Genomic DNA, 12,002 nt, shown 5'->3' with positions numbered 1-12,002 from the left:
ATGAGTCATTTGTGTATACTCCGTGTTTGCTAGGTGAGCTTAACGAGGAAAATACTGATGAAAGCTCATCTTAAAGATTAGCATTGATGAAGCACAACGTATATATGATTGTTTTGTTTTGTTTTCTGAACTATTTGAATTGTTCTTTGATATATGTATATCGATTTTTTTCTTTACTTTTCACATTCTACAAACTATATTGGATTAGTGGCATGATGAGTGTTCAGTTTGACGATGTGGAGATAGTTCTACCAACAAGGTAACACATGAACTATGATATGTGCTATAAGTAGTACGGCTCTATTGCCCGAAAGCAAAGTGTTCGTTTACCTATTTGGAGCGGCGAGTCAAAGGCTACTATTGAATAAGTTGCAAGTTCTATGATGCCTACATGCATTGTATGATCTCGCTAACATATAAATTACTGAGCACAAAAATTATTTTGTCATCATACATAGTATTATGACTGTGTATTATTAGTGTGTGCCTTTAAAAAAAATCTACACCAATATTGGAATTGAAGATTGTCTTCTTACTCCTCACCAAGATTGTTCGGTGAAGACTGACCAGAAATGCAGACTATCCTCTTACTCTACATCGAGATTGACATTGAAAATTGAGCAGAAAAAATGAGCGAAATTGCAGAATACTAGGTAGGGAATCTATCATGACCAACACCAATCGACACATATTGAAAAAATCTACAGGCTGAAAACAATCCTCAATTTTAGCTTTGGTGATTTGAAAGTTATCATATTTCTAGTTAATTCCTATAATCTTTTACATAGAAGTTAACAAGAAATATCACCGGGTTGTATTGCTCGTGGAACACGGCGCATGTGAGGCTTGCTACTCGTTGGTGTAGGAAGCCTCAGACCATCCAAACCATAGTTGTCATATACAAGTTATATTAGTGTAGGAATCTACCTTCCAACCCTCAAATGAATATAAATTAAATTAGGAAAAAAGTATAGGAAGGAGGAGCTCACGCAAGAAGGTGCTCCACTTCTACTTTGACCGATTCACCTACATACCTGCTGTGACACACAGTACAACATCGGGTCGAGTCCACAAATGATCGAAGCCGTACCAGCTATGTAGGAGACAACCTGCCCGCTCCCGCTCTGTCCGATGATCATTTTCTTCATGGTGCTACCTGGCTGGGTCACGATCAAACCAGTCTTGCAGTACAACGCGAAGTCCTCGCAATTGGTCTTGATCAGGTTGTAGCACCTGAACCCATTCCTCAACAAGTAGCTGGCACGGTGGACAACCAGCTCGTCGGGATCGGCGGTGGCAAGCGTGCACGTCCCGCCTCTCACCTTGGCAAAGAAAAACCTCTTGCTGACACCATACTCGAAGCGGTAGAGGCGACCCTCTACCAGGAAACAACTGAGGCAGGAGCACGTACGCCATACTATTTGTCTGTGGCATTTGTCTCCGTGGCGGTGGCAGAGGCGGCGACGGCGACGTCGGTGACTTCCAGTTGGTAGCTTCTGCATACCAAACATGGCGAGGTTCTCCTAGAAGGGACAGAACTCCCAGGAAGAAGATCAATGACTCTTTCAGCTCCAACCACTATCCAGCCCCTTCCAGCGGTAAAGTGGATCACCTTATCATCGCCCACATATATTCCTGCATGGGTAAGGAACTCCCTTATATATCACCTACAACTAAACATATGTATACTACTTCTCCATACATCCCCAAGTTCGTAGGTAAGAGAGTTTCAACCTTTTCCTTTCCCATTCCTCAAAAGGGGTAATGGTTTTGTTCTTTGTGGGGACACGGTTTAGGACATGACATGCAGTCAATATCGCCTCCCCCACCATGCCTTGGATAGACCCGATGTATCTAACATGGCGTTAACCAAATCGGTTAGAGTACGGTTCTTTCTTTCGGCCACCCCATTTGACTCGAGGTGAGTAGGGAGGCGTCCTCTCATGGATAATACCATGTTCCGCACAAAAAGAATCAAACTCGTTGGAAAAATACTCTCCACCACGATCGGACCTTAGCCGTTTGATCTTTCGATCAAGTTGGTTTTCTGCTTCAGCTTTAAAGATTTTGAAGTGACTAAGAGCTTCATCTTTAGATTTCAGGAGGTACACATAACAATATCGAGTAGAGTCATCAATTAAAGTCATGAAGTATCTTTTTCCTCCTTTTGTCAATTCACCATTCATTTCACAAAGATCCGAATGTATAAGCTCCAACGGTGCCAAGTCTCTTGCTTCCGCAGTCTTGTGAGACTTACGTAGTTGCTTAGCTTGCACACATACTTGGCACTTGGATTTCTTGACAATAGCAAATTTCGGAATTATATTCATATTCGCTAGCCGCGTCATGCACCCAAAATTAATATGACAAAGTCGTGAATGCCAAATATCGGACTCACTATCATTGCAAACATGATTAATAATTTGAGTACATAAATCTGACAAAGATAAGCGGAACAAGCCTCCGCACACATAACCCTTTCCAACAAATTGTCCACACTTGGAAATTACAACTTTATTGGACTCAAAAACCAACTTAAAACCATCTCGACATAAAAGCGATCCGCTAACGAGATTCTTATTAATGGAAGGAACGTGCTGCACATTCTTCAGCTAGATGGTTTTTCCTGAAGTAAACTTCAGATCCACCGTACCAACACCACGAACAGAAGCACGTGAGCCGTTTCCCATCAGCCCGGAAGAAGTCCTTGCGACCTGATAAGAAGAAAACATAGAGACATCGGAACATACATGTGTATTGGCTCCGGTGTCTATCCACCAATCAGGAGAATTACATACTGAAAGGACAGTAGGAGAAGTACCGTACCCAACGTCCTTCATCTCAGTATCAACACCAATAACAACATTTGCGGACTTGCCGCTGTTCTCACGCCGATCATGGCGTTCTGGGCAATCAGGAGCCCAATGTCCAGGAGCGCCACAAACATGGCAGTTCCCTTTCTTCTTATAAGGAGTCTTCCTCTTGAAGTTGGTTGAGTTGGAGGCTTTGTTCTTCACGTCAAACTTGCCTTTTCCATTGTTCTTATTCTTAGACTTGTGAGATTGAAAGTTCTTCTTCTGTACCACATTGGCACTAGAACCTCCCTCAAAACCACGAGCGCGTGTGTCCTTTGCTCTCGCCTTCTCTTCCACATGAAGCGAGCCAATGAGATCCGAAACGGAAAACTCTTGTCTCTTATGTTTCAGAGAAGTAGCAAAGTTCCTCCACGAAGGAGGAAGCTTGGCAATAATGCCACCGGCCACAAATTTGTCCGAGCAAGGTACACTTAAACTGCTCGAGTTCTTTGGCAAGGGACTGAATCTCATGAGCCTGCTCAACCACGGAGCGCTCATCGGTCATCCCGTAGTCATAGTATTGCTCCATGACATACGAGTTCAGGTGCCGGCGTCCGAGACCCCAAATTTGGCCTCGAGCGCATCCCACGCATCTTTACCATGGTCGAAAGCCATGTACGGGTCAACAATGTTGTCCCCAAGAATGCTGAACAAGGCCGCCTTAAACATGGCGTCGACCTTCTCAAACTTTTCCTGCTCCTCTGCAGAGAGAGGCCCCTCAGGTCTAGCATCTGTGGCGCTAAAACAGCCTAGGTTTGTAAACCATAGAACCGCCTTTGTGCGCCACCTCTTGTAATGCATACCATCAAAGAGGGGAGGTCGAGTAGCGGCAGCAACGCTGCTTGAATTGATTTGCCTAAAATCAGGTTTTTGGATTGTTGAATATATAAGCAAATATCCATATGAAATAATCCGTACAAGTAAATGATAAATCATGACTACGAAAATAACAAATAAACTAATAATGCAGACTAGTAAGGTAGATGAACAAATCACATCTAAACAAGATAAACTGATCGCATCTACCACACAAACTAGAAAGAGAAACTCTAACAGAAACTGAAAGAGAGACGACAAGATCACATACTTTGCAGCAGCGTCGTTGTCGCCCATGTTGAGGTTGCCGAAGAAGTCGCTCGAGGTCCGGGAAGAAGTTGTCGGTGTGGAGGAACTCGTCGTCCGATGACGACGTCGTGATGCCAGTAGTCGCGCCGGAGCGCTCCCCAAAAACCTGATTGCCCCTCACCCGTACAGGTTCACGAGAGGCAGGGTTCCGGAGGCCTACTGTCCCGGCAGTCGGTGCACGCCGATGGACGGGATGAGGAAGACGAAGGTGGCGGCGCAATGAACTGGAAACAGGTAGTAGCATATGCGTCTGGTGTAGACTAGGGTTGGAGTCCGCGCTTATATAGTGCGGTTCGGGAAGGTCGTGGGGCGCAGCCCACGTCCGAGTAGGCACAGCCACGATCCAGAAAAACCGGAAGGCAAAACGGCTGAGTAACGCGTCCGTTAATGACTCGAAATTGATTACACAATTAATTTCCCAACAGAAAAAAGATAAGCTCGGCTCGGCGAGATTCCCGCAACCCGCGGCGCGGCGCGACGGGGGAGGGAGGAGGAGGAGTGCGCGAGGGCTCTCTCTCTTCTCACTCACTTACTAGGACTAGAACAGCCCACCTTATATACCACTCCAACTCTCTCCCAACTAGCAATGTGGGACTAAATTTTAGCTCCCACTAGTGCTGCCACTGATTATTGGAATGGGCCATGTGAGTTTCAGAATTTGATAATGGGCCATGGGCCAAAGGCCAAATGCCCCAAATTCTAGCACTCACGTCAATAGTATAGTGCTAATCCCGCCCCAAACCTGCTACAGTTTTGTATCATGTCTCGGTACAAAAAATCAGAGTTAAACAACATTTTTTTGTGGTAGGTTGATTTGAACCTAAAATCGCCAACCACTTCTAAAAAACACAAACTATTAAAAAAGTGTATGTGTCAGTACTAATAAAAAAGGTAGTTAAAAAAGTAATTTGCTACCGATTTATTGACAACAAAAATTACGAACCATTTTTACAAAAAAAACATAAATTATTACAACAAAACAATCATGTCTTTGTAGCTTTTGGAAAAAAGCACATAAACATCGTCAAAAAATCCGAGGAAACCTTTGTAACATTTGGTCTCTGCTTCCCAACAAAACTTGTACGACTTTGGTACAATTTTAAATAACTTATCTAACATTGAAATTTGGGGAAACATAAACTAGTGGCAAATGTCTAGGTAAGTATTGTAATATCTTGTGTGTGCTTTCGCTATGAAACTAGTATGCATTTGTTACAAAAATAACTAACATATGCAACATTGAATTTCACAGAAAAACTTGTCGATGGCGGACTAAAAAATATCGGCTATTCAGCATCACCAGCTCGTCGGAGCCTCGCCGGCTCTGGAGAAGGTGACCCCATTACCGTTCCCACTTGTTTCTCAACTTTTCGTGCAAATTAGATGCTGGAAGATGGGAGTTATTGGTGGATTGAGAGCTCGAGACATAAGGATATCTTGGATTTGCATCTTCCATGGCCATGTCCATTTTTTAGCTTGAGATCATAGGATTTCCATGGACACAAGGATGGTTTGAAGGGCCAAACGAGACACCAACATCGCGGTGAGAAGCGCACGGACGGTACACGATTGGGAGACTCCATGATGGGTACGAAGTTACGAACAACAGGCTGCCATCTTTCTTGATGAAGAAACCGAGTAGGGGAGAGTTGCGGTGGCGGCGGAGGCGGATGAAGCCGGGGTTAGAGACAAGGCCACGCCATCGCTTGTAGACGAGGGAGGCACGCGGGAGGGAGGAAGGCTGCGGGGAGAGGCGGAGAAGTATCTCAGAGAGCAGGTCCTCATCTTCCAGGGGCGCCGCCGGCGAACACGGGAGGCTGGTCATCTCGCCCTCTCGTCCAGATTGAGTTTCCGAAGTAGGTCACGTTGGCTGAGTTTTTTCTGGTGGCCTTCTATAAAACCCCGATAATTTGGTAAACTTTCGATGGGGTTTAATTTCCTGCAGTCATAACTTGTACCATGTCAACCTGGACGGCCTCGGGAATGTGTTGCGCCCTCGGGCCGCGCGTTCCCTGGGGTTGGCTTCCATGTTGCGCCACAATGGCGTCAATCTTTTTTTTTTGCGGGTAATGGCGTCAATCTTAACCCTACAATACATTTCCTTTCCATAGCGTTGACCGGTATGAATATTGTCATTTATCAACCCTTATTATAAGCAGCATCTTTTTAATCAAAACTGCATTCAGTTTTCTTTCTACATTCAAGAGGTTTTGTCTGATAAAGATACATGACGGCATGTGCCTTTCCAAGCAATTTAAGATCCAATGATCATTGAGAACCAACTCATGGTTGGATGGTTATGAGCGCAGTAGCATCCGTAGTCCACGAGAGTTCAAATTCTAGGTTTGACACTTTAATGTCTTATTAAAGGTGGAATTTCACTGGAAGACGACGTTCAAGTCGACATCAAGACATCTATGGTGACTTCATCAATCTCAAGACCCGTCAAATCAAGTTTCTTTGACCCAGTCTTTTAGAGGTGCACATAGGAGTAGGTTGCGCATGCGGGTTAGTGTATGTGCATATGTGTGAGCGTCTACATCTGTGTTTTGAAGAAAAAAAGTCTAATGATCATTTTTTTGCAGGAGGCGCTAGTGGCAGCAATACACAAAGTCCCATTTTGTTGAGAAAATGAATACCGTGGCAGAGCTGGATATAGGACACTCAACTTGAAACTGTATCCATTAATTTGCTGGGAAATAGTGAAAGTACTATACGAGTGAAATATTGGTTTCACCATCAGAACTCAAACTCCACAACATTTCTCTCCTCGCTCGGCCCTGAAGAAGAAGCTATCACGAAGAGGGCGCGCATGCTCCTCCTGATGCTGTCGGAGAGCAGTAGCAGGTGGCTGTCAGTGGCCTGGCCAACCCTCTGGGCAGGCAAAACCAACCGCCATGGCTCTGCCTGATCAGGTGAGCAGACCACTGCAGATACCGCCATCGGCGCCACCTCATGCAAGATGGCTTGCGGCTCGTTGCAGGTGCCAACCGGTAAGACCATTCGATTGCGTTGCATCTGCTCTGTTTATTCTCCTCCTCCTTGATCAACAATCATGGTACCTATGTATTTTTTTCTTTTCACACAAAGGGAAAAAAAAGCATTTGTTCTCTTGTTCTGATAATCCATTTCTCGCGTTGGGATATGCAGATTCAGCTGGTGCTGCAGCCTTTATTCGAAACTGCAACAAGAAGTGGAGCCACAATTAACACCAGCATTTTCAGAAGAAAAACATACTTAAAGAGCTAGCTTGTCGATTATGATGTTCAACGGCTGTGATTCTAGCAACAATCAATAACGGGTAATTTTGCCTGTGGAAGTCTGTGAACCTCATCTCGGCTGTTATACATAACAAACAAAATTTAGTTGTCCTTTTTGCAAGGAAAAAATGAGAAACAAATTATATCTCAAGATAATAACTAATAAAAGAACTAGGATTTAAATGTTAGCCAACTTACCGAAACCTTCGCCACACCTCAATCAAAGAAGAAGAAAAACATGTCCTGGAAGCAAACTAGCATTGCTACTCAATCTTGCAGCACAGCAGGCTGAGGCAGGTGCAGTTCAACATATACGAGCTTCTTCCTAACTTATCATGCAAAATCAATATCAACAGTATCATCAAAGGTCTTGTCATCTTCCCCAGACACTGTTTGTGCATTCAAATCCGTTGAGGATCCTTGGACATCCCGTACTCCATAAGCCTGCAGGGGTAGCATCATATATCTGATTAAGCAGACAGATAAATGCACATAGACGTCATATATTATCTTGTGCTTACTCAGAAACTAGAGTTCGTTTTTGTTGAAACTGACAATACAAGATATTGAGACCAAAATCGTTGCAGTAGATTTTACAATTGAGCCTGCTCCTATTTAATGTGAACCAAAGGAAATATTGAGCTATCAGAGACCTTGTTGTTCCATGAGCTATCATGGAAAAAGAAACATATAAGATAAATCCGTACAAACCTAGGTAAGAGATGGCATGAAACTTGAATTGTAGAAAATTCAGGGTTCAACTGGCAATCTGAATTCCAAAATAAGGTTGCAGCATATAATCAGATAAATCTTCATATATACAGCAACAAAACATATTCATTGTTTTGTGAATCTGATCTTGGAGAAAACTCTTTCCATGTAAATGGGTCTTAGAGGAAACTCAATCTAAATCTGATCAACAACCTACCAAGTGTCGATTAGATGATGTTTCTGCGTCCATATGATCAGACCATACTCACTTAAGCATGTGTAATGCGGAAACATCATAAAGGCAGCGAGCTGAATAATGGAGAAAACAACAGAAAGCTCTCTTGATAATGTACAAATAACTTCTCAAAGGACAAACTTAATTTTCTTTTGAGAATAGGACACACACTAAATTAGAATTAGAAGACCTAGGTAACACAAAGCACTTGATGTCGTACAATGAAATTCTTATGCCACAGTTGCGGGTGAGATATGTAGGGTATAAATGTTACTGCCAAAATGGTTCACAATTTAACTAAACAAGCGAAGTAGTAATAGGATTCTACAACCATTATTTACTAAGAAATTAAGTAAGGTTGAGGAGTACCAAAATCCATTAGAATTAAAATCATAATGCATTCATTATTGTGAGTGTCCCACATCTGTACATACTAAGAGGGTAGACTATATCAGCACATCAAACATACCCAATCAACATTTCCTACCTACAAACCCATCCTCCTTTTGGGCCTCATATACGCCAAACCTTTCTTCAGTCCCGGCATAGCAACCTGCTGCCGCTTGCCTCTCTTCTCCAGCCTCCCATTCTCTCTGCCTGCCGCCTCCACTTGCTCCTGCCTCATCTTCTCCATCTCATCCATGGTCGACTTCTCCTCATCATGCCACCTCCCGCGGTCAAGGAAGGAGGTGTCGCCCTCCTTCACAGAGAACAACATGGGACCCACCTTCGCCAGCCATTGTGGGTCAACTGCAGTGACACATTGCATATACTCCTTGGCTGTCAGGACAAGCTCGTGGTAGACGACGTACTCGGGGGTGTAGCCGAGACCGTAGAGGGCGCTGCTGGGATGCAGATGGCACGGAATCCCATTCTGACAGTTGACGTACTCTCCAATGCCCTTCAGCTGTGCGGAATTCTGGAAGTATGCTGAGCAGATGGCCTTCCTCACCACGTCCCATTCCATACAGCATGGAGTCAGCGGGATCCTCAGGGCATTTAGTATGTCCAGCAACTGAGACCTCACTTCCCGAGCCTTCTGGAGACCCTTGACATGGAGGAAGTGGTCACTGCACCAGTCTACCCTGCATTGGTTCAACTCCCATTGCTTGTATACATTGAGGAGTGTCAGATGGTCAGATTCCGGGACAAAGAACTTCTCCCTTGCGGCATCACTCTCCTCTGCTCGATCTTTTGGCCGGAAGAATACCGATGGCACCGAGAGCATGGACACAATTGTCAGTACTTCCTCAAGGCACCCCAGCTCCTTCCCCATGAGAAGCATCTTTGCCAGGGTTGGGTCTAATGGGAACTCCACCATCTTACGACCTAGACTTGTAAGGCCACCCAGATTGTTCAAGGCGCCCAAGAGCCAGAGCTGGTACATGGAGTTCAGGATATTCTCCGGGGGAGGTGGGTCCATGAAGTCGAAATTGAGCAAATTTTCGACATTGAGAGATTTCAGCAAAAGGACCACATTCCCAAGGTTGGTCCTTTGGATCTCTGGCACGGGGTTAAGGAGCATCTCATTCTGGTAAGCTGATTCGGTGAACAGCCTGTAGCATGTGCCAGGACCAGTTCTTCCTGCACGCCCCGCACGCTGGTCTGCCGCTGCTCGGCTACATGGAAACACCTGAAGAGCGTCCATGCCCATCCGTGGATTGTGTACCTTCATCTTTCCATACCCAGTATCAATGACATACAAAATACCATCTACTGTCAGGGATGTCTCGGCGATGTTGGTAGCAACGATGCATTTGCGAGTGCCCTCTTGCGCCTTCTGAAAGATCTTGGCCTGCAAGTCAGCGGGCAACTGCGAATAGATGGGCAAGATTAAGAGATTGGGTACAGGCTTGGTGGATGATGATACTAGCTGCTCCATGCGCTCGGCAAGCGCATAGCAAGCAGCCTCAATCTCTTCCTGCCCAGTCATGAAGATGAGTATGTCCCCAGGGCCACTCGTTATGTGGATTGCCATGGCCTGCTTCACTGCCGCTTCCACATAGTCTTCACATGGCGTTTTGCTGAACAAGATATTCACTGGAAATGTCCTGCCTGGTATGTGAAATACAGGTGCGCCTCCAAAGAATTTCGAGAACTTGTCTGCATTTAGTGTTGCAGACGTGACGATTAGCTTAAAATCCCGTCGACATGCAACAACCTTCCTCAGTATACCGAACAAAATATCAGTGTTGAGTGATCTCTCATGCGCCTCATCCATGATGATAACCCGGTATCTGTCAAGGTCAGCATCCTTCAATGTTTCGCGGAGAAGCACTCCATCTGTCATGTACTTTATCTTCGTGTTAGGACACGTTACATCCTCAAACCGGATAGCATATCCAACTTCGTCCCCAAGCGCAGTCCCCATCTCTTCGCTGACACGCCGAGCGACACTCATGGCAGCCACACGTCTTGGTTGTGTGCAACCGACGAGGCCAGTCCTTGTGTATCCATCCTCATGAAGATACTGAGTGAGCTGGGTAGTCTTCCCGGAACCAGTTTCGCCAATGACCACGACCACCTGGTTCTCACGCACAACCTCTAGAAGGTCATCCCGGGCAGCGTATATGGGAAGATATTGCCTCTGCTCAGAAAGAGATTTCGATTTTGCAAAATCACTGACGGCCTCTGCTTTTTCCTTCATGTGCTGTGAAAATTTCAGCTTCTCTTTAAAACCAACAACAACCGATGTATCAGTATCGACCTGTTCAGCTGTTTTCTCGACACCCAGAATATCACCAAGCTTCGATCCGGCAAGCTCCCAGAAGCGCTGTCTCGACTTGTTCATACTCTGCTTCTCACGGATCTCCCTGACCATAAGAGAGCCTCTGCGTGCGATGATAGCCATGTCGGACGTTGGGTCCTTGAGCGGCGTCACAGGCTCCGCTTGCTCTGATAACACTGCCTGTCCATCAAGGAACAGGGGTTTCGTGTCATGAACAAGTAGTGTCACTCTACGCTCATTTTCATCATCGAACTCTGTCTGCACCCCTGTCCTTCGAACGGCTCCGGATCTGCACAGCTGGCTGTCCTCCCACCGAGCATTCTCGGCGGTGATATGTGACAGCCTTTTGGTCTGAGCAAGAGTCACCCGAGTTCCATCGTGGCGAGTCAGCTTTGCCGTCTTCTTAATTCGAAAGGATGCATCATCTCCAAGACAATTGTCAGCACTGAATACAGCGCCGTGTTCTTCTTCACGGTCGTACCAAGCGCGGTCGGCGTCATAATCCATCTCCTGCATCATCTCCTCGGTGATCTTGGGATTTCTATCAGCTGCTGCTGCTGAGGGCCTCCTGTCAGCAACCTGGGTGTCCCTGCACGACGAATAGGAAGATCCTTTTGATTTCGAGGAGGGGCCGGAAGGGCGTAGAGGGGCAGGCAAGGAAGAACAAACGTTGTCCCAAGGGGATGCTGCAGCTCTGGCTCCGATTCTTCCGGGTGTATGCTCGTGACGGTCTGTCCTGCTGGTGGTAAATGCAGCAGCTCCGGCTCCGATTCTTCCCGGTGTATCCCAAGGGGGACGACGAGGAGGAGGGCTCCTGGACGCATCGCTGCCGCCCCCTTGTGCTTCTTCTCGCCTCCTCCTCTTTGCGAGCAGATCGTCCAGACCTGCAGCAGCAGCGACGGCGACGCTCCTCGGCCGACGTTCGTGTCTCCGCGGCAAGATCAGACCCTGCATCGGGCGATCGTCGGCCTCCTGCTCCTGCCGCCCTGGGAGGACGGTCGCCATCTGAGGGGACCGATCTGGACAAAGGAGAGGGGATTCGGTTGTCCTCGGCAGCAAGTGGATCCAAGCAGCATAGGGCGAACGCG

The 12,002-nt window shown here is 46.1% G+C and overlaps 1 protein-coding gene and 1 pseudogene across 3 annotated transcripts; both read right to left on the bottom strand.

Moving 5' to 3' along the window:
- Window positions 1-532: 532 nt before the first annotated feature.
- Window positions 533-5,805, bottom strand: LOC124689568 (annotated as a pseudogene).
- A 779-nt stretch (window positions 5,806-6,584) lies between these two features.
- Window positions 6,585-11,555, bottom strand: LOC124691627 (pre-mRNA-splicing factor ATP-dependent RNA helicase DEAH7-like). 3 transcript variants are annotated; one of them, XR_006999027.1, is made up of 3 exons: window positions 7,762-11,555; window positions 7,439-7,684; window positions 6,585-7,161 (listed from the first exon to the last, which is right to left on the bottom strand). XR_006999027.1 is itself a non-coding variant. In XM_047224914.1 (2 exons), the coding sequence occupies exon 1, from the start codon at window positions 11,431-11,433 to the stop codon at window positions 8,674-8,676; it is 2,760 nt and encodes a 919-aa protein (XP_047080870.1). In that variant the 5' UTR covers window positions 11,434-11,555; the 3' UTR covers window positions 6,585-7,684; window positions 8,656-8,673. The 3 variants fall into 3 exon arrangements, 2 of the variants coding, with proteins under 2 accessions (XP_047080870.1, XP_047080871.1); XM_047224914.1 differs by having other exon boundaries at window positions 6,585-7,684; window positions 8,656-11,555; XM_047224915.1 differs by having other exon boundaries at window positions 6,585-7,684; window positions 8,674-11,555.
- Between the last annotated feature and the right edge of the window lie 447 nt (window positions 11,556-12,002).

Source organism: Lolium rigidum, chromosome 2 (genome assembly GCF_022539505.1).
Source record: "Lolium rigidum isolate FL_2022 chromosome 2, APGP_CSIRO_Lrig_0.1, whole genome shotgun sequence".
In the NCBI taxonomy this organism is placed as follows: Eukaryota; Viridiplantae; Streptophyta; class Magnoliopsida; order Poales; family Poaceae; genus Lolium; species Lolium rigidum.
This window is presented reverse-complemented; position numbering and strand designations above follow the sequence as displayed.

Excerpts from the sequence above, each read along its gene's own strand:
- LOC124691627 (XM_047224914.1), bottom strand. The coding sequence starts at position 11,433 with ATGATGCAGGAGATGGATTATGACGCCGACCGCGCTTGGTACGACCGT.